Source organism: Struthio camelus, chromosome 25 (genome assembly GCF_040807025.1).
Source record: "Struthio camelus isolate bStrCam1 chromosome 25, bStrCam1.hap1, whole genome shotgun sequence".
Classification (NCBI taxonomy): Eukaryota; Metazoa; Chordata; class Aves; order Struthioniformes; family Struthionidae; genus Struthio; species Struthio camelus.
The window spans coordinates 8,042,758-8,064,155 of NC_090966.1; the positions used below are offsets into that span (position 1 = coordinate 8,042,758).

General features: G+C 50.2%; 2 protein-coding genes and 1 long non-coding RNA gene across 4 annotated transcripts; 2 read left to right on the top strand and 1 right to left on the bottom strand.

The window, feature by feature from the left end:
• Positions 1 to 40: 40 nt before the first annotated feature.
• TMEM106A (transmembrane protein 106A) lies at positions 41 to 8,201 on the top strand. 2 transcript variants are annotated; one of them, XM_068918835.1, is made up of 8 exons: positions 41 to 152; positions 1,882 to 2,117; positions 2,556 to 2,619; positions 3,070 to 3,229; positions 3,639 to 3,779; positions 4,371 to 4,414; positions 5,061 to 5,114; positions 6,535 to 8,201. In XM_068918835.1, the coding sequence occupies exons 2-8, from the start codon at positions 1,898 to 1,900 to the stop codon at positions 6,653 to 6,655; spliced, it is 804 nt and encodes a 267-aa protein (XP_068774936.1). In that variant the 5' UTR covers positions 41 to 152; positions 1,882 to 1,897; the 3' UTR covers positions 6,656 to 8,201. The 2 variants fall into 2 exon arrangements, 1 of the variants encoding a protein (XP_068774936.1); XR_011136261.1 differs by having other exon boundaries at positions 67 to 152; positions 5,061 to 5,247; positions 6,535 to 8,199.
• Positions 8,202 to 10,174: 1,973 nt separating this feature from the next.
• On the top strand, positions 10,175 to 12,077 carry ARL4D (ARF like GTPase 4D). Its single transcript, XM_068918836.1, has one exon. It carries the CDS (start codon positions 10,273 to 10,275, stop codon positions 10,873 to 10,875), a length of 603 nt encoding a protein of 200 aa, XP_068774937.1. The 5' UTR covers positions 10,175 to 10,272; the 3' UTR covers positions 10,876 to 12,077.
• A 1,026-nt stretch (positions 12,078 to 13,103) lies between these two features.
• Positions 13,104 to 21,172, bottom strand: LOC104141233 (uncharacterized). The gene is made up of 3 exons (XR_693489.2): positions 21,036 to 21,172; positions 20,797 to 20,904; positions 13,104 to 13,662 (listed from the first exon to the last, which is right to left on the bottom strand). It is a non-coding gene; the product is annotated as an uncharacterized lncRNA (long non-coding RNA).
• Between the last annotated feature and the right edge of the window lie 226 nt (positions 21,173 to 21,398).

Sequence of the window (21,398 nt, forward strand, 5' to 3'; positions counted from 1 at the left end):
GGCTGGGGTGGCCGGGGACGAGGGCTGGCGGAGGCAGCCTGGGGGGAGCTGCCTGCAGGGCGGCCCGCCCCGCGGGGCCGGGCCTGCCCCATGGCGCTTTCGGTTCCACTTCGCTGCAGGGCTGGGCCGGGCTGCTGCCTGCAGGGCGGCTGGTGAGCAGGGGCAGCCGGAGGGGCTGCGGGGAGGCCGGCAGGCAGGGGGTGGGCTGGGAGCAAGGGGCAGGGTCTGCGGACGCTCTGTTAATGGTGGGATGGAGGCGGGCCTGGGCCCAAGGACCCCCCCCCCCCCCCCCCCGGGCACTGCCAAGCTCCCTGTCAGCAGCGCCTCAGGGGAGCAGGAAGGGCCACTGCCCATGAAAGGACCTGGGCTCTGTCACCTTCGCAGGCTCCTTCCCTTGCAGCCCTCAGGGCCCCCTGCCCCAGGGTGCTGGTGTGTGTTACTGGGAACCCGGAAGACTGCATGAGGGCAGCAGGCAAAGGGGTTAAATTTCTCAATATGCTGCACTTTGCGCTTGGCCTCCTGATATCCACCAATGAGTTTCGCAGCTCTCATGGCCATTTGTCTCAGCTCTGAGAAAGGACTAGGGTGCCTCCTCCTCACTGCTTGTTTTGGAAAATCTAGTAAAAAGTTAACTAGGGTACGGGGAAAAGCTTGCAGCTTCAATGCTTGGGGAGCTTGGAGGCTGCAAAGATGCAGCCTGTAGTACGATGGTAATGTGTTAGTTGAAAGGCTAAAATCCTTCAGGCATTTTATCTTTCTCTTCCCCTTTACATGCTGCAAGAGGATAGGGAACGCTTGGGATTTCCTCAGGCCTCCAAGCAGTGTCTTGCAGAATGTAATCAAATCAAGATTACAGGGCTGCTGAGAGGCTCCTCTGACCCTTTTTGGCTAAATAGGCAGTGCTGCAGCCATTTCCTTCCTTTCCTTAGTTAAATGAGAGCATGGTTCTTCCTTTGTCAGCAACAGGAGCAGTAGCTGCTGTTGGAATCAGCTTATCTCCTGCTCTTGTGCTCCCTGATGCACCCAGGTTTGTGGGCTGAGGATGAATGCTGGGCTCCACAAAGCTGCAGTGGATGTTCAACTCCACTGCCAGAGGGTGCTTTCTCCTTTCCAGTATGTTTTTTAAAAAGAGCCCTGCAGGGTTCTTTACTTTTGGTCTCTGGATCATCTGGGCAAACGTACAACTGCTGTTTATCTAGGCTAAATATGCTACCACTAGCTCATTAAAACAAGACTGTCTGGAGGAAAGGCTGGCATAGATAAGAAACAGTTGAGCTGTTTTTGTGATGAAAGTATAGCTTATTTCTCTCTGCTTCGTGTTGCTAATGCTTTTGGGAGGATTGCTAGGGGCTGATGTAGAAGTTTCTGATTGCTAGGAGCCTGGGAAAAGTAGTTCAGCTGTGATTTTGGTGTTTAAAAATAGTCAATTGGGCACTGTTGGATTTTAGTCAGGCTAATATTAATAACTGAGTGGGAATACTAAGGCCTTCGTGTTCAGATGAGTTCACTGTTGGACACAGATGAATAATGACTGTATGAGAACTTTGGAATTCTACTTCTGGGCTGTACTGTCATCTCAAAACGTTCAAGTGCTTTGAGTTAGCATCCCCCCTTACAAAACGCCATGAGATGAAGGTCCTGGCGTGTTTATCGGGTGGTGTTCTTGGACTTTTTCCTGCAACCAGAGTGGCTGGAAACTTCCATGTTTAAAAGCATGAGTTACGTGGAGTAACTTGACTTTTAAAAGCAACTTAAGAGCTGTGCATTAAGAAATTTACCAAATTATATATTTGTGATCTATCATAAACACTAATAGTGCTGCTCTTGGAGGTTGGTTAATAGAGACAATTTTCTTAAAGCATTTTTGTGTTGGACACTTAGAATTCTTCCTTCAACCATGGGTGAAAAACTTTCACAGTTCTGGAAAGCATCTGATCAAAAGGAGAGTGAGGGCAAACTGATCTTACCCAGGCAAAAGGATGCGGAAGATGAAATAGCCAGTTATGCTAGTATCAACGGAGGAGATCCCGCTATGTCCTGTGTGCCCTTTGTGGGCATTGCAAGTCGAAGCTGTGTCAACTGTCCAACGTGTCAGGGAACAGGAAGGATCCCCAGGGGTAGGTGACTCTTCTGTGTGCTGTCTGTGCTTTTTGAGTCTCCTGAGGTTGGTATGCCTCTTTTCCCAAAAGACCTTGGTTGAACCAGCTGGTCTTTACTGCATCCAGTCCACAAGGGGTGTCCTGTCTGCTTTAGCACCTTAGGCTCTCCAGCAATGTCTGTGGGCTGCCCCTCTTGGGGGAGAATGGGGTGGGTAGGCAGGTGCTGAGAGAATTACTCAAAGCCTGCCCTGGGGCGCCTGGGGGATTGTTTCTGCCCAGAGCTGGGAATGCTCAGACTGAACTCTGTTGCATCACACTCACCTTCTAAATTGGACAGTGTGACCAATAAGGTGGCTGCAGATTGACACTAAGCTGCTGTGCAATGCCCTACAATGCGATGTGCTTTATTCATTTGGGTGCTCAGTGCAGTCTCTGATCTGCTCCCACCTCTTTCAGAGCAAGAGAAGCAGCTGGTGGCTCTGATTCCATATGGTGACCAGAGGCTGAAACCTAGACGAACGTAAGTCCTGTTAAATTCTCCCTCTTTCTCATCCTTTGAACGTCCCTTCTGTATGTGAAGGGAGGCCTCGGCCCTTTGCCGATAGAAGCAATCTATCTGCAGCTGTTCGCTGGAGGGTGTTTTGCTCTCATGCTATGACTTGCAGTGAGTTTGGTGTTTACAGCGTCTGTTCCACAACAGCAGATACCTGCACGATCCTCGGTACAGGAGGAAACATGGAGTTGTTGGAGATTTCTAGCAATTCCTGTCCGCTTCCATAGGAACAGGCAGTGCGTCACCGTGTGGGAGCTCCCTCCTGCTTCTCCCATCGTTTGGGAGTTCTGTGCGAACCCATCCCAGTTTTCTGGCACCCAAGTTCCTGTTGTCTCCCTCTGCTGAGCTGGAGCTGGGCTGCAGGTGCTTGCAGCTGATGAGCCAAGAGAACGATGTGGCCATGGTGCTATTTTGCAGGAAACTGTATGTATGTCTTGCTGTGACAATCTGCCTGCTGATGACGTCTCTCAGTATCTTCTTCCTGTTTCCTCGCTCCATTACTGTGCAGCCTGCAGGGCTGAATGCCTCCTCCATTGGCTTTGATGCCACCACCACCAGTATATATCTCAACATGACGGTGAGTTCTCAACTCAGAGTCAGACAGTGGGTAAAAAGGGCAGAGCTTCTCCTTATTATCCTACATGTCCCTCTGTGCAGAATAACTGATCGCTGTCTCTAGTTAGAGTCTGGTCGTCCCCACCAACTCGGTCTACTCTAGGGCTGCTTAAGCAGCAGTGTCAGGAGTGTGTTACAGTATCAGAGGTGTGGGTAGCCTGGCTATGAGCAAGCAAGTCATGCAGAGTAGTCAAAGGTGCAGGAGCAGTATGGTGATTAACTCTGGCAACCTGGCTGGGTATATTTCTTGGAAGGGGACGTGTGGTCTAGTGCTGCTTTAAGGTTATAGCAGGGATATACTTAAAGTAGTTTTGCTACAGTGACACACAGTTCTGCTGCAAGGTGGTTTGTTTTCTTGTTTCTCTCCCTAGAACATGCTGAACATAACTAATAACAACTTCTATCTGGTCACTGTTGTGCAGCTGGACATAGAGGTTTTACACCAGTCCCTGGTAATAGGGAAGACCACCATGAATACGCTGCTGAATATCAGTCCTTTACAGAGTGGCCAGGTGAGCTTTGCTGTCTCTTGCAGTTCCTCCTAAACTAGTCTGGATGTCCTGCTTAGTGGGGGGTGCTTCTTGTATGCTTGACCCACTCTGTCATCTGCCAGCTAAATGCCCAAAGTCCCTCCGCATGCAGGGTCTGCTTCTACTTGTTCCCCCCCCCCCCCCCCCCCCGAGAAGGGGACTTGCAGGAATTTACACATTGCTGAGTTTGAAGCTGGTACGTTTCTGGGCAAGGAATAGCTGCCTGGTCTCCAGGTAGTAGACAGGGTGGTGTGCTTGCTTAAAATGATGGAAAGCTTAAGATCAGGTTAGACAAAACCCTAGTGGGAACAGTTTGAACACAGCCGATCCTTTCTTGCTGTAAAGGGCAAGCATGTGGCCCAGATGACCTTTTTAAGGCCTTTGCAGACCTAATTTCTGATTCTATTTTGTTACCTACTGTTAAGAACAATTGTTAGGCTAACACTTGAAATTCAGGTTCTGAACTGCAGGCAACTCATGAGAGTCCAGCTCTCTACTTCAGCTCTCTGGGCTGTATCCAAACATAACTCTAATTCTTGTGTTTTCTGCTTTTTCTTCTGTTCCCACTTGCAGATCTATTATATGGTGGCCAGTAGGATACTAGACAGCAATACCTTGTGAGTAATTCTTGAAGATTTCTTCCCTTGGTTAGTAAGTAACATTAATGCTTAAAGGCTTTCTACAACTAGATTTTTTTGTACTAGTCCTATCTCTACAGTGAAACTGAGCGTGTTTTTGAGTTTAATGTGTGCAGCTGACCTGGACACAAATCTGGCACATCAATTTTAAACTAATTTCCTTTCTTATCTGCTGGTGTTCGCTACTTGCTCTTGGCTCAGCAGTGTCACTTTCCTATATTCTGGCGAGTAAGTGATAGTATTGGTTTGATGTCTAGGTTGCAAACTTTTGACGCTCCATTTGTGAGCAGCTAAATGCACCTTGTACCAACTATGCTTCTCTGCAGTTAACCAGCAAGCTATGCAAAGTTCATAGCAATCACAGCTCCTGTGCAGTTAGGTTGTATGCATTGTGTATTTGGGAGTCCCATGCTTACTGGATCCTAAGTGACTGAGTTACAACAGCAAAAACTTGCTTTACCACGGTAGATAGAGCTTTGCTTCAAGAACTTTGCCTGCATAGCTGTTGTCCAAATCTTCCAAGGACAAGCCTTTTCAGAGCAGAGAGACAATAGAATGACTGAGGACCAGGAGACACACGGTGCAGGGCACTCCTGTGAAATTAACTCTCTCTTTTCTCTTGTAGTAACATCTGCACCTGGACTAAAATCAAAGTCCACAATGTTCTGCTGCATATACAGTAAGTGGTGCCTGGTTCAGAACTAAAACTAACATCCATGTGACCTGCATTCTTTCTGAACTCCCTTCAAGGTCAGCCAGTCACTGTTCTTGGAGACCAGAACTGGCTGCAGTGTGAATGTTGTGCTCCCCAGGTAGGTTTGCTGAGATGTAAGGGAGAGAGAATTCTCCAAAGCCGTTGGTGCTGTGAGAAGTCCCCTAGATTTAGGGTAACTGATAGCACAAGCTGTTGCTTGTGTTACACGGCAGACTGGCCTGATAAACTTCCTTCCCTGACGCTGGTTGCAGCTGTTGAGAAGGAGTTATTTGGCCTGGAGCTGGAAGCAGTGACTGGTTCCATCCTGCCTGCCTCGTGGTGTGGGGGGGGCAGACTCATTCAGCCTGCCCTCTGTCAGAGGGGCTGACAGCAGCTGCAGAGAGCACAACAGAGCAAAGCAGGCACATCCTGTTGCCCGAAGCAGCTCCTGTTCAGGGAATGGCCCGGGGCACCATGCTCAGCTTGATTGTGTTTGAGAGTAAGACAGACCCTGCCGGAAAAGCAAATGCAGGTTAGCTGTCCTTCCCTGCGAGGGGGAGGAACACAACTGAGGTTCTATAACGCTGCTCCTCCTGGGATCCACTGCTACTGTCCTGGCCTGTGTTAGAGCTAAATTGGCATATGAGACAGGGAAGCCCTTCTGGACGTAGCATCACTAGGACGCCCCTAGGCAGCCACGGAAAGAAGAGTGTCTTCATTAGCTGAATTCAAGCTGCTTTGGAAACCTGTGGGCATAAATTGTCTCTTGGTGCAGCGTGTGCTCACTAGAGGGACCTCCTTGCCCATCTGTGTTGACTGTGTTGACTCAGCTGATGCTCTCAGCTGACAGGCCCCTTGCTCTCTCCACTAGCAAGCTCTCCATTAGCCAGAGGTTGAAGAAGATTCTGGTGATCTTTGCAGTTTTTTGTACCACTGCTAATGCCCATGGATGGATTGCACAGTACTGGGAGAAACTGCTTGATGCAAAAGCTCTTGAGGTGGCACAGAAAGACAGTGACTGAATGATATGCTTTTGTCTAGCTAAGTCCATAAACAGTCACCTGGTATGTCTTGCACTAGCACCTTGGGAACAGGTAAACGGTGAAATGGCACAGGAGTGTTATGCTAGGGCAGTGAGTCTTTCTAATGCTGGGCTTACTGAATGGCCAAAGCATCCTTTGTGGTGGTAGGGAGCTTGTAAAGGCTTGCTTAAACTAATGCAGTCTGAAAGATGCTCTCCCTCTCTGACATGTGAAATTGAGCTGAGGATATGTGATAGTGTTCTGGGCTGTAAAATAGGGACAAAACAGAATGGCAGCATAAGCACACCACAGGACCCTTATATTCTGGAAATTCTTGTCTGGAACAATCATGAGTGCAGCTCTGGTCTGCTTTTGCCTTGCAGAGGCACCCTGACCTGCACATACCTGTGTCACTCAGAGCAGCTGGCTTTTGAAAACTACCAGTACGTGGACTGCCGTGGGAATGCCACACTACCTCGCCCATTGAACCACCACTTGCTGTGACAGGGCCAGGCTTGCAGAGCTTTTGGATGCTGTGTGCTCCATCACAAAGGCAAGTCATAGGGAGACAAAATTCTGGGGCTTCTTTTCAATTCATGACTTAGACAGGGAGACTTCATTCCTGGGATGAGACTTCATCTTCTGTGCAGAGATGGTAACATGCTCGGCCTTGTGAATGTGGAGTATACTGCCCTCAGATTTGCTGCTTGCTTTCTTCGGTGCCTTATCATGACTGACCCTTCAACAGAGTGACCAGTGCATGGGCTGTCTGCGCTGGCTCATCAGAGTGGGCTGCACTCGTGATCTCTGCAGAGTTTTACTGTTACATGAGAGCCAGTGCCCTGTTAATCAGACTAACTCCAGTTGTTTCCTCCTTTTATAATTTTGTACTTCTGTCCTGAATGTAAGTATCTCATAACTCACAAAAGGAGGACTGTGATGAGACTTTTTGACTGGATTGCATCTCCATCACTACTGTCCACTGCCATTTGCACAACCTGCTCTGTGAAACAGGATCTGTGTATCTCTGGCTTTTAAATAATCAACTACATGTCATGCCCAAACACCCTGTGAGCGTGACTTTTGGGTGGCCACTGTGTTCAGCTGTCCGGTGTAGGAAGCAAGAATGCACTGTCATGATATTATATATGTATTTTTAAAAGAAGCTCATTTACTGGCTCTTATTTTTTTAAGAGGATCCCTTTCAGCCAGGAGAAAATGCATTTTGTAGCACGGCACAGAAAGATTGCTGCTTTCCTGCTGGTCGGGAGAGGAAGGCTGTTGGTGTTTGGCCACCACATGCTGTTTCCTTGCGTGCTCTGGCATTTAATGCTTTCAGTTTGAACAAGCATGAGAGTTCATCTCTGACAGTAAAAGCTCAGTCTGCACAAGTGTCAGGAAATAGCTGGGGTTTTTTTGTCTAAAGCTATAAAACAACCCAACAAACTTTATGGGAGGAATAGCCCTGGCAGCCGTCTCTCCTCCCAGTGCTGGGCATGTGGCAACTATATCCTCCATATGATGGATGGATGGGTTATAACTCATGCCTGGGTTTCTAGTTTAGCTAGTGCCTGATGCATTCTAGGTGGTGAGATAGGAGCCTGGGAGTTACTGGACTGAAAATTCCCTCTCAAAAGCAGGTCATCATTTTCCTGTACCCTTCTCACTGAAGGAGAGAACCAGTACATTAGAATAGTTGGAAAGAAACCTCTGATCCTCACTTCAAAATATGTTTCCCAAACCAGCACCTCTTACAGAGCTGGAGCAGGGTGTTGCTTCTCAATATATCATCTGTTGAGATCATGCTGAAATGGTAACTAATCAACTAACTCCCTCAAGGAGGGATGAGGAAGCTCCATGTGCCATTCTGAAATCCTCTCTGCTCTTGTCACATCTTTGCAATAGGTTTTGTATCTGCCATACTGTGGATTCTACCACATGTTCCCTACTGCTGCTGTTGAGTTTCCAGCTGTGCTTCTGCAGCACTGCTGTTATGCACTTGCACCATGTCCTTCCTTCTGTTCACAAATAAAAGACATCGTACAACCAGAAAGGGATGATTTGTCTTTGTACAGCAGATCCTCACCCTTGCTGCTGTACAGCTCCAGGGATACCAGCTGACAAACAAGCTGCTTTACATGGGCATGAAGGGAGACGGTGGGACACTCTGTGGAATGAAGGCTTTATGAATGGTGCGGAGCTGAGACTAGTGGAATGGCCATTTCTTGGGACATAGTTGATGAGGGAGCGAGAGGCAGGACATAACAGAACCAGAGCAAGCAAGGACTGGGGATAGTACTTGCTGCTTAAGAGAGACTGTTGCTCTGGAACAGTGCGGTGTTTATTTGGCATTAGCTGTTACTGCCTAAATTGGTGAAATCATCCACTGATTCTGTATACTTGTGGTGTTGGATTCACTGTGCTTGTCTGGCATTCAGGGTGGAATTCTTGGGAGTTGCTCCTGGCCTGCTGGCTAGTTGGCCATCACCATTGTTGCATGTATTGTACAGCCTGGAAGGGCAAAGAGGTTACTTTGTTTCTGCTGTATAATGGCACTGCATGAAAACCACTTCTGTTGGTCAGAATGCATGCAAGAGTTTGAAGTGAACCGTTTTCTCATCATTCAGATTAAGCTTCAACTGGGAGTGACTTAAATGTGCCACTTACAAGAACAAAACAGCCAACTTGATCCTTAAGAGCTAAGCAGAGATCATTACCAGTTATGTTACCAACCTTGTTTTTATGCTGCAGTTGGTTCAATTATAAGCATGTGTGTATCTAAAACCTGCTCAGCTGGCCTCTCACATCTTCAGGCTGTGACAACGAAGAGACCAAGGAACGAGCAGCAGGGGTGTTGACAAGCCCCTCTCATCTCACAGTAGGTACAGCACACAGGGGAAAGGCATCTTACGGAAGTAAAAAAGCTCCCGTTCCTGTCTGTGAGCGGAAGCTGATTCGATGCCAGTTCCTGGGACCCCTGATAACGGGAGCGGTGCAGCATCAGGCTGCGGCTGGGCACAACGCGAGCTGGGCCCTGCTTTGGGCTAGAGCTGCCCGTGCTCGGGAGCAGCGGTGCTGCCCCGCCGCCGGGCCCCCTTCCCACTTACAGTGAAGCGGTGCGGCAGCTTCGCGCTGGCTGTCGAAGGGTAAAGAGAGGGGCAGCAGCGCGGTCGAGGCTCTGCAAGAGGCAGCGCGTCAGCCGGGCCTGCCCGGGCGGAGCGGGCGCGGGGCCGGGGCGGCCGGGGGCTGCGCGCCACTCACCGGGCGGCGGGGCCTGGGCGGCGCTGGCGTCGGTCCCGCGCTCGGAGCGCCCCTCGGGGACGTCCTCCGCCTACGAGGCACAGAGAGGGCGGTGAGCGCCGGCCCGGCCCGGCCCCGCCCGCCCGCCCGGCCCCGCACCGCACGCACCGGCGGGAGCGGGGCCCGACGGCGCCGCGCCAGCGCCGCCTGCCTGCGCCGCGCCTCCCAGTGCTGGGCCGACATGGCGGCTGCCGGCGGCGGTCGCCTGGCGACGGGGGCGTGGCCACGGCCGCGCGGCGTCGCTGTGGGGTGGGCGGGGCTTTAGGGGCGGGGCGGGGCGCACGCGAGCCCGGCTGCTCCTGTCGGCGGGGCCACGGGGCGGGCGGGGCCGGCCGGTCTCGGGGGCGGGGTCACGGGGCGGGGTCTCGGGGGCGGGGCCGGACGGTCGCGGGGGCGGGGTCACGGGGCGGGCGGGGCGGTCTCGGGGGCGGGGCCGGACGGTCTCGGGGGCGGGGTCACGGGGCGGGGGCGGGGTCACGGGGCGGGCGGGGCGGTCTCGGGGGCGGGGCCGGACGGTCTCGGGGGCGGGGTCTCGGGGCGGGGGCGGGGTCACGGGGCGGGCGGGGCGGTCTCGGGGGCGGGGCCGGACGGTCTCGGGGGCGGGGTCACGGGGCGGGGGCGGGGTCACGGGGCGGGCGGGGCAGTCTCGGGGGCGGGGCCGGACGGTCTCGGGGGCGGGGTCACGGGGCGGGGGCGGGGTCACGGGGCGGGCGGGGCAGTCGCGGGGGCGGGGTCACGGGGCGGGGGTCTGCCGGCCCGGCCGTGCCCCTGCCCGTGGCTGCGCCCCGGCGCCATCTCCTGCCCCAGCCCGAGCCGCGGCCATGGGGAACCGGCTGGCCGACATGGCGCCGGCGGCGCCGTTCCTGCCGCCCTTCCAGGCGCTGCACGTGGTGGTGCTGGGGCTGGACGCGGCCGGCAAGACCTCGCTGCTGTACCGGCTGAAGCTGCAGGAGTTCGTGCAGAGCGCGCCCACCAAGGGCTTCAACACGGAGCGCGTCCGGGTGCCGCTGGGCCGCGCCCGCGCCGCCACCTTCCAGGTGTGGGACGTGGGCGGGCAGGAGAAGCTGCGGCCGCTGTGGCGCTCCTACGCGCGGCGCACCGACGGGCTCGTCTTCGTGGTGGACTCGGCGGAGGGCGAGCGGCTGGAGGAGGCGCGCCTGGAGCTGCACCGCATCGCCCGCGCCGCCGAGGCGCAGGGCGTCCCGCTGCTCGTCCTGGCCAACAAGCAGGACGCGCCGGCGGCGCTGGCCGTGCCCGAGGTGGAGCGGCGGCTCGGCCTGCAGGAGCTGGGCGCCGGCACGCTGCGCTGCGTGCAGGGCTGCAGCGCCCGCGACGGGCTGGGGCTGCACCAGGGGCTGCGCAGCCTCCACGACATGATCCTCAAGCGCAGGAAGCTGCAGCGGCTCGGCCGGAGCAGGCGCTGAGGGCGGCGGCGGCCCCAGGGTCCCGCCGGCGGCGCCGCTTGCTGCCGCGTCAGCCGCGGCCGGAGGCTGGAAGCGCCTCTGGGCTGCGGGGGGGAGGCCCTGGCACGGCAGCCGCCTGCCCCCTTCTTAACCCGCTCTGCTGTGCGCCCGGGGCCGCTTTAGCTGTCCCGTGAGCCCCGCTCCGTGCCTCCCGCTCCACGCCGGGCCGGGCCCCTTCCCCGGGGGCTGCCTGCGCAGCGGCGGCCCGGACGGCGACGCGCCGGGCGTCGTGGCCCCGTTTCTCTCCCGCGCCCCCCTTACAGAGAGCAAACGCGACTGTCCTCCCCGAGCGCATCCGTTATCGCGGCCGACCTCCCCTTCTCCCTGCCCTAAGAGAAGGTGCTGGCAGGACACAAACTTGGTGGGGAGGAGAGCGGCAATAGCCTGGGAGCTCCTGTTTCCCTCTGGGTTCCCGGCAGAGCAATCTCCAGTCACGTCAGCTGACACTTTCAGTAAAAAGGAACCCTCAAATATTGCTTCAGGAGCACGATGGCCTAGGTCGTTGCATACGGTGCCTTAGCCCAGGAAAAGTACCAAGGAAGAGGCTTGAGTCTTCCACGCTGCCCTTCACAGGGACCGTGCTGGAAGGGCTGCCTTTCAACAAGGAAAAGTAGGTATAATGGAAGTATATAAAGTCACCTGTGAGCTGCAGAAAGCAGATCAGAAGCAGCTGTTCTCCATATCACAAGACCTGGAGAGGGTCCTATCAAACACCTTCAAAGGGAACCAGTGGAATTTTTGCTGCCATAGGATTCTGGGAATTGGTGAGACCTCAAGGACAGATTGATGCTAAAAGGCTTTGAAAAAGAACTTCACACTTCAGGGATAACACTGGTCTCCAGTTATTGCATATGCTGTCCTGCCTCAGTCTGCAGCGTCTGATCCAGCTCTGGGTGCTGAGCCTTGTGTACCTCCACGCTGGGTCCTTCTCCGCTCGAGTCAGCGCGGTCATTGACTTTGATCCTAGGCTTTCTGCTGCGTGTGCTTGCTGCTGAGGCGAAGTACTCTGCAAAGCGTGGATTGTTCTAGCTGTGCTCAAGGTATAAACTAATGATCTGTAGCTGAGCACAGAGTCGGTCCCTGGTCCCTAGGAGGGAGTGTGTAATACTGGTGCGTGGCACGCTGACTTTAGTCTGAGGGTATTCAGCAATAAATAATGGTGATGCACCAAAGTGTTTTGCCTTTTGGGGGTGTGGGGGGCTTGCCTTTTTCTAGATTCTAGATAGGTGTCTTGTGAAAACATGGTAGGCAGCGTCTCTACAGGCTGCAGCTGAGCTGTATGAGGACTGCTGTCACTCCCTACCCAGTTACTCATATCCCTGTTCTCCTTTAGTGAGAGTTGGTGAACGCTTTGCCTGTTCACCAACGTGGGTGTTGGATCATGGCCAGGAACACTGGCCACCTTTCTGGCCTAGCATAGTGAATGGTTATCTTGGCAGGGGCTGTTTCAGTCTTTGTGCCACAGCTGCCATGCTATGGTCTGGAGTATTGGCTGACCTGGATGGAGGCCCCCTGGTGTAAACATCTTCCACATGATTACAAGGCTATCCAGGAGCTCAACCCTGGATCCAGGGTACAGATAGCCTACCAGAGCTGCCTGGCCTTTGTGTCCCTGCTCAGCTCCTGGCCCAGCTGCCATGGGAGGGAAGAGGAGAAGCCCCTGGAGCACTTCAAGTGAGATGAGATGCTTTGATGGTTAATGAAACCCAGTCACATCCTGAAGAGCAGAGCTGGGTGTTCCACTAGGGTGTGTCTCAGCGCCTAATCACTCTCTTTTATGTAAGAGAATTTACTGCAAACAGTTTAAATCCCCTCAGGGATGTTATATAAAGATAGTCATTGCTCTGCATACCTGGCATCCTCCCTCTGCACCGGCACCCCACCCTTAGCTGTTCTGCTGACTTGCTTTATCTCCCTGAAATCAGCAGCTCCTGCAATTCATTGCTAGCTTCAGCAAGGGGATAGCAAGGATTTGATTGATGGCACGACTAGGAGGCCACGTGTTTCCACAGAGTGTCCCATGGCGTTGCCTGTTATAGTTCAGGAACCTGGTGCTGATGAGCTACCACCACGTAAATCGCAGAAAGGCTGCGTGGTAGGGGCTGGTACACGTGAAGCTTCAGCCAGATCTAAAGCCTTCCAGCTGGGAGAAGTATGTGGGGAAAATGAAGAGTTTGCAAAATCTTAATGAGGTTAATTCAGGCTTTGTTATTGCTTTGCAATTTTGTGATTAACTTTTACAACTGACTGCTTTTGGTGATTAAGAGGCATAGCAGATGCTTCAGATAAAACCTTTAGGTGTTTGACAGCTCAGCTGTTTGTGAGCCCTTGTAAGGGGGAATAGTAAGTGAGTTCCCAAGAGTGAGTGGTTTCCCCAGAGCAGTGTTAGCAAATCTCTTGACTTTTTCAGGGAGGAGAAGACAGCTTTACCTGGGCTGCTAATCCACACCAAGGAAGATAAATCTCGGCTAATGTGTGTGAGTTATTCTGTCTTAATTGTGTTCTATGCAAATCATGGAACACTTTTCAGTGGAAATGGCCTTGATGTGACATGGGAGGAAGGTGTTGGTGCAGGGAGTTGGGAGTAGGTCATCAATGCTTGTCCCCTCTAGAGTCTGCAGACTCTTAGAGACTGTTTCTTCAAGTGAATGAGTGTTGTTTTATTCATCTCAGTCTGTGCTGTACTTAAAAATTAGTCTTCCAGCCTTCTCCCTGAAGTCTGTAGCCATTTATCCCTCCAGCATTTACCTGCAGGAAGCAAACAGTTCTTTACTTATTTGTTCAGAGCAAATAGCACGAGTATTTATAAAGGTAAGTGCTTAGAAAGCAGATTAATTCTATGGGCAAATCTTAGGTATTTGCTCTCTTATGCAAAACAAAAGCTTTTGGCTATGAGAAGTAGTGCAGCCATTCCTCAGGGGCTGTGTGGTTTGCCTAACATCCCACAGATAGTCAGCAGAGCCTGGAAAAGCAGTGCCTGTTTCCCTGCGGTGCAGATCCAGGAGAGGTGTCTCAGCAGATAGCGCTGTGTCTTCTGCCATCTCTGCCATGCCTGTACAGGTCTGTGAGTGCAGCTCAGTTTCTGCACAAGGGTGAGTCAGAATACAGGCCGTGATCAGGAGGATAGGGCTTGTATTTCAGCAGTAGATTGGCATGAAGAAAAACGTTGTCAGCTTCCTGTCAGATAATTTTTGAAGTGTGACAGTACTACAAGCTCCCTGGACAACAAACCTCCTCCCTTTCTATAGAAAAGAAGAAGATGGAAAAGAAAGGAGTGAAGCATAAAACTTGCAATGTTGCTGGCTCCTTCATGTGATATTTAGCATCTAGGTAGTGTGAAAAAGTTGCCTTTTCCTAGAGGTCAGCAAGTATTCCCTAATAAAAGGGGAAACTTCACAGCAGCAAAGCTGCACAGTCCTTGCCATTCGTTGGGACAGCACTTGCCTCATGGGGGAAGGCAGGGTTGGTGTCTCCCTTAACTCTGATGCAACTCTGCTTGGCAGACCCAGGAGCAATTTTCAAAGTGTCCTCAGGCAAAGAGTTGCGTTAGAGTTGCTTTTGTGTCAAGTTCTCTGGTTTTGTTGTCAAGCCATGTGTTAGCCTCTCTCCCTTTAAATAGGGTCTGAAATCCAGTGGGAGGAAACCAAGTGAAGACCAAAGGTACTTGCTGTGTGCTGACCCAGCCATCTGGGCACATTTGGATCCATTGGTCAAGGTAGGAACACTTAAAAGGTTCAACTGTAGAGATTACTGCACAAGCCACTGAAGTCTGCATTTCAAGAGGGCTGAGCCAGTTAAGGGCAGGAAGATTAAGTCAGTGCCAGACAGAGCTGGCTCCAGGGAGCCAGCAAGGAATGCTAGAGGTGATACCTCCATTTTCTGGATTTCAAAGCCTTTTCTCTCAAAAGCACCTTCAGCTTTACTTTCTATTTTATTTGTAGCAGTTTACAGTCTTGTTACTGCAAAACTTTTTTTGACCACAGAGGTGTCAGAAAAAATATTTGCTTTGCTCACTGTGAATTGTCCCTTGTGCCTTTCATGGGTAGGGGCTGTCCTGGCTCAGGGGTACACAGGTGGTTTGCATGCGGACCCTGCCATGGGCTGCCTTCTGTCCCCTGCATCAGGGCAGCAGCTGAGAGATTTGCAGTGGAGGTAGCTCCATTGAGCTGAAATCTGCTCACAGTCTAGAGGCACATGAAACAACTGACGCATGAAATCAGCTTCAGTCAGGCATGTTTAGATGCAAATTACAGAGCGTTGGCCCAAGGACATGTAGCAGAGGCCCAGTCTTACACAGTCCTGTGCTCTTGCATGAATTTTCAAGAAGTCACCAGCTTCAGAGTATGGTCCAGCAATTTTTATAGCACTTTGGGCAATATTTCATCCAGCTCCTTCTATTGATCTCTGCACTGTGGTTTAGTCTAATAATTAGTCCAGTATTTGTCAGACATCTCAGAAGCACCCTAAAACCAGGGAACATGAACACTCATACAACCCCATCGTCTCCAAAACAGTCCTGCTGTCCGTTTAACAGGTTGGTTAGGTTTCTCTACGTTGGGGCTACACTCCAACTCATAGGGAGCTTTGGGAAGGCTGATGTGGTTTTCCGCATGCAAGTACCATTTGTCCCTTTAATCCACATAAAATGCAAATCCCATTGTGCCCGTGAAAGAGCGAGGGGTGAGTGAAGGCTGACAGTTACTGCTCAGATTTGGGAGTAGGAAGTCCTGGGCTCTATAACCACATCTGCTGAAGACCAACTGTGTGCTCGCTCCTTTGTGAAAGAGGAGTCATAATCCTAATCAACCCAAAGCAGAGTGCGGAAATTAAACCTTGAATGTTCCATGTGCAGAGATCTTATACGGAAGGGAAGGTTTAAATTAATTGTAATTATTATTAGGAAAGGTTTGCTAAAGTTTGCTTTATGTAGAACAACGGAGAGATCTTAATCATTTTTATTTCCGAATTTGCCGCAGGAAGCGTTTGAGGTTTATCTGAATATTGCTGATTATACTAAGCTGCTATTATGTGGTGCTGTACTGTTCAGAGATTAGGAGCCAGGTGTGCAGCACAGGGCTCTGTGCTGCCATTCATCCAGCTGCTAATGTGGCCCACCTGCGTATAATAGGCTGCAGCATTGTCTCTCACAGCAGAAATTAGGATGTTTGCCAGAATCCTGGATTCATGCCTGCACTCGTTTGAAGGTACGGTTATAGTTTACCTCAGGGCTGAGTCTGCCATTGGCTCAGTAACTGTATTGTGAAGCTGTCCAGTTGGCGTTTTGCTGAAATGGTGATAACCACCCAGCACAGCAACAGCACTTCCTGAGCTCTTTCTGAGCTCTGCAGGCAGTAGCCACGTGTTCTGCTAGTTGTGCATGAGCACAAGGTGCCAGCAAGGTGGCTATGGGGGCCCCAGGGACAACAGCTGAATGAACAACCTCTTTATGTAGGAGATACTGGTCACCCTCCTACTGTAGCCCACTTGGCTGGTGCAACGTGATCATAACTCGGTGAGAAGTTCCAGCTTACCCAGTAGTCTATTCCCTTTTCTTTCAGTGACATCCATGTGGAAAGAGGAAGCATGCGATGTCTTTGCCACACCCTGGCAACAGACTTTAAATGATCGCAAAACTAGCAGTTGTGCCCTAAGTCATGCATGTTGGATACAAGAAGCTGGGTAAGTTTAATGCTGCTGAAATAAGACTCCACCCTGAAACTACCAACAGCCACTGAGGTCCTGCTGGCTAGAGATGAGAGTCCAGCTGCTTTGTGCTTTTGGTACACAAGCATCCAACTGCATTAGGACCGTTATTGATGCAATGAACTCTGGTTTGGAACTGTGCAAGGTGTTTCTTGCAAGCAGCTCTGGAGACGAGAAGGAATAAATGCGTGAAGTGGAATTAGAGCAGATGAGGAAATTGCCCAGGCTCCAGCTCCTGACAGCAGCAGAAACATGCTCTTCAGGAACATCTCTCAGACACTGATGAAGGGTAAGGAAGAATTCTGTGCCAGTGCTGTCCCTTTCCTGGCTTGCTGTGGTTTTGCAATTCTACAGGTTTGAAAAGCATACAATTGCTTTTACCTACTCCTCAAACCACTCGGTTTGCAAGAATAAAACAGCATTTAGTCTTGGTGTAGTTGTTTAGTATTCTATGACACTAAAAGGCTGAGCTAGGAGGTCTGTCACCTGGCAATTGTGGACAAAACAGGCACAAGGCTGCCTCTGCTCCTACACAATTAAGCATGCATGCAATTCAGTTTATCTAACAAAAAGAATGATTCAGGCTGCTGCACTTGGAATATCAGTAAATCCTCTTTATCTTCAAAAAAAAATGTGAACAAAACTGATATGAAAGATGAACTTTTAGGAAACCCTTGAGGGTTTCCTTAGTTCTGTGATCCTGTCTTATCTCTCCCTATTCCCACCCACCTCTAATGAGAACATCCCCAGCTTGACACCTGCACAGGGTTCATATTGGGTAAGAAAACCACTCCCTGACACAGACAGCTCTCTCTATTCCAGTAACACACGCACAGGGCTAAGACACAAGAAGCAGGAGCCAGAGAATTCCATGACCTTCTCAGTGAAGTCTTTGAAAAAGCAATAAACTCAATACAAAATGCTTAATACCTCAGCACTGGAGTCTGACTGTATTAAGTCAGCTGTCTGATAGTGCTTCCTAGTCTTCCTGCTACATACACATAATATGTAGAGAAGGGAAAGAAGCCTCAGGAAATGCAGGTTCAGCTCAACAGATGGATTTTGAGCTATGTCCAGCATCACTGCTGAATTCGATCTTATAAGTGGTGTGTTTGGTGAAGATAAAATGATGAACAGTGCAGTAATCATAGATTGTAGGACCCCAGTCATGGACCAGGACTCCTTGTGCCGGCTTTATGCGAAGACAGAATATTCTCTCCTGAATGATAATGCAGGGACTTTGGGATGGGGGTTTCCACTAAATCCTTCAGAAGACCATGGCTGGGAACTGGAGTCGTACGTAACAATGCGTGAAGTAGAAATTCCATCCAGGTATCCACAGATATAATTTGGAGTCCAGACAGGGGAACTTCCACCATATCCCTTGCAGAAATGTGTAACCTGGAGCTTGATGCTCAGGAAGCATGAAAACACTGAAATGTGGTATGTGGTAGCAGTTGAGTTGTTCTGTAAATGTGCTACTACTGTCCTCTCACTGTTCTCTGCCTTTCTTCTCTCCGCCGCTTCCTTTTTGTTTTCCTACATTGCTTGGGAAATAACCTCTCATTTCACTCTGCATGCTGACTACCTAATTGCTGTGAGATTTTGGGGAATTGTGAATTGCACAGCTAAAATGCAAAGCATGCTGAACTCCTGTCTGCTTCTGTCTTTTGTTGCTTTTTGTTAACTTCCATGTTAATCCATAATGACAGAAGCAATATTGACCTAGGGGTATGTGCTGGAGACCCTCACATTTGTCAGTTCAGTCATGATCTGAAGCCATTTCAAATCAACCAGATTTGAGAAAAGTGCTATCCCTTCCCCTCTCCCATCCATCTCCAGCCGTCTGCTTGTCTGTCTGCAGTCCAGAAACCCCTTATACAATAGCTAATCTGTAGGGGACAGAGGAGAGGGGGCCCGGGCTCCATCTGTGCATCATATAGATTGGGATGGGTTTGGCTGATTATAAAGAGTCTTGGCAGTAGCAGCTGCTTGTAGCTAATCTCTTGTGATAGGCTTTGCAATGAGATGCTTGTGTTTGGAAGGGTCCCAGCTTGTCTGATTAAGGCAAGTTCCCAGAATCACATCTTCACTCTGTTCTCATAAGCCGCTCATCAGACCCAGAGTGGTGCAAGCCCTTGGTTTGCATGAGGAATTGGGGATTATTGGAGAAGTTTTTAACTGGGAAACAAATGAGTTTTGCGTTGCTGCTGCAGGGATTTCCTGCTTTCCAAAACAAGACTTTACTATGCCTTTAATGCTGATTCTGGAACTGCATGAGATTGCCTCTATCCCTTGCCCTAGACTAGCAGGTTCTGCTTTGCACCTGACGGTTCAGCGCCCAGCTAAACCAGTGCTAGTGAGCAAAAAAATCTCAGATTGGTGCTTGCTCAACATGTACAACTAAGAAGCACTGCAGAGGAGCTGTGCTAGGTACTGTTAACGTTTGAGATTCAAACTGTTTATTAGGAAATGTAATTTTTTTTTTCTAATGGTAATAACTTGCCACACAAGACATGACTAATTTTTCTGCCCCACCCTTGAGACCCATGCTGCTCAAATCCAGAGAGTTCCTTTACCTTCTCCTTTTCAGCAGCCTGATCTTTGCCTGTAATTCACTGTCTATGTTGACTCATAGCTTGGATTCTCACAGCTGCCTGTGCCAAGCTGAGCTCTGTTGAGCTGCTGCAAAGGTCTGTCTTTGGAACTGGAGTTCAAGGAGATCTGAAGTGTGGGTTTGGTGAGATGCACTAGCTGATAGTGCTGCCTTTGTGCCTGACTTCTATTTTTAATTGATGGCAAATTGCTAGAAACTGGGATACACGTTTTTGCTGTTTCGATTCAAAATCAATACAAACAATCAGCATTTTATTATTTCTCCTCCTGTTTCTAAGAGAACTTTTGTATTAAAATTCACTGTTTTATACCCTTATTACCTAACAAGACTCTTGTGACCCTGCTATTCCCATGTGTGAACTGGGAAACTTTCCTCCCTCTCTGGTGGAGGACTGTAGAAATCCATCAGCTGTCCATTCATATGGACAGAGGCTTGCAGAGTGCTGTGTGCTAGGAGATGCATAGCATTGTGGAAGTGACTAAGCCAGGGATTAGAGCTTTCAAGTAGCTCCTTTCCCCCTTAACCACAAGGCTGGGACTATGGGGAAGGAGCTGGAGAGGCAGCTGAAGAGATGGATGCAATCAAAGCTCATACAGCCCCAGGACTGTCACCTCTGCAGTGCTCCATGCACTCTGTTCTAAGTGGCAGGCTTTTGAAAACACTGATGGATCTCAGCCTGGCTGCTCCACAGTGCTCCGTGTCCGTTGCTGTCTAGCAGTCTCTCTTGGGCCCCCATTGTCTCTGTGCTCAGTCAACAGCAGGCACTTCCTTTTCAGCTTGTCACATAGGCTGACAGCATGAAGTCTTTGGTTCTTTTCTGTTTGCCAAAGCTTAATTACTAATAAATACCTGCCACGTGGTGGGCTTGTCACCCACATTCATCTGGAGTCCCTTACTTAATTGCTGTAATTTGCTGATGAATGCAGTTTGCAGTAGGGCTTTGAGTCTGCTATCGTTGTCTCATGTAGAACATTTCCTAGAGTATGGAAATTCACTCTCTATTTAGATTTTCCCAATAATCTTCTGCAAGTGCTGAGGAGGTACGCTAAGTGAATATGTGAGGTGAAATGTGTCTAGCACAGTAATTTAAAACTCAGCACATGATTTATTGTCTATAAACTGCTAGATTAATTAAGGTGGTAGTACTCAGCTCACATAAATTCCACTCTAATTCTGGCCTTTGAAAGAATAACATGCTATTGTTTCACCTAGCGTTCTAGAGGCTGGACATATTTTCCACTGTTAATGGGCCTAAGTTGCTAGCATGTACACACAATTTGGCTAGACTTATTTATGTTTGTGCACGCAGCATTTTTCACTTGCAGTCTGTGCACTGTTCTGCAGACCTGGAGACAAGGCTCAGACTTCCATCCTCACAAGGGACTGAGAGCCTGGGAGCAAGATTTAGAAGCTGATACTGTTAGTTGACAGGATTTCAAAGTTTCAGTACATAAATCAATTTTGTCTGCTGAATTACAAACTTGGTTTTGAATATAGAATATATTATGACATGTTAGTATGTTACAACCCTCTTATTTTGGGGTAATTTAATTAGTACATACCAGGAAGGAGGTTACTCTTCCAGAAATCCGGGTCAGAGGGGTCTGATGTGTCAGCCGGGCCAGAAGGACCAAGTTCACTCCAGAGCACAGGCAGCCCACTGATTACATCTGCAGCAGCCCAGCAGAGCAGAAAGTTAAAAATTTGGTGAAATGAGTCCAAATGAATCTAATACACAATGAATCTAAGTATATAAGTAAAAAAAAATATTGTGATAGCCAGGAATCCAGACTTAACTCACTGCTGAGACATTGCTCCAACGGTGCTGAGAAGACACTGTTGCTGGCATCAGAGCGTTTTGCTTCGTTCAATTTATGCTTATAATTCAAGAAATAGATATGCATATGAGGGTACTTAGCAGCTGGCTAATAATGATCTCATCCAGGCAGAACGTGTCTGTCTCGTCAAGAAAGCCCACCTTGGGGGCTGCGACGCGCCCCCACACACGGTGGGGAGTGGTGGATGGGTTACTTCGTTTGCTTGGCAAGATGCTGAGTATTTTACGAGCTGCCTCACTTTTGTTGCTAACCCTGCCTCCCGCGCTCCCCGTCTGTCCCTGCCACAGGACAATTTAATCACTGTACTGAGGCCGTCGCAACCGAGC

What these genes read in the sequence shown, in the direction of transcription:
- TMEM106A (XM_068918835.1), top strand. Translation starts at nt 1,898, where the DNA reads ATGGGTGAAAAACTTTCACAGTTCTGGAAAGCATCTGATCAAAAGGAG. An exon ending in AACAGGAAGGATCCCCAGGG is followed by an intron (nt 2,118 to 2,555) that starts GTAGGTGACTCT and finishes CACCTCTTTCAG; the next exon opens with AGCAAGAGAAGCAGCTGGTG. An exon ending in GTATATATCTCAACATGACG is followed by an intron (nt 3,230 to 3,638) that starts GTGAGTTCTCAA and finishes TTCTCTCCCTAG; the next exon opens with AACATGCTGAACATAACTAA.
- ARL4D (XM_068918836.1), top strand. Translation starts at nt 10,273, where the DNA reads ATGGGGAACCGGCTGGCCGACATGGCGCCGGCGGCGCCGTTCCTGCCG.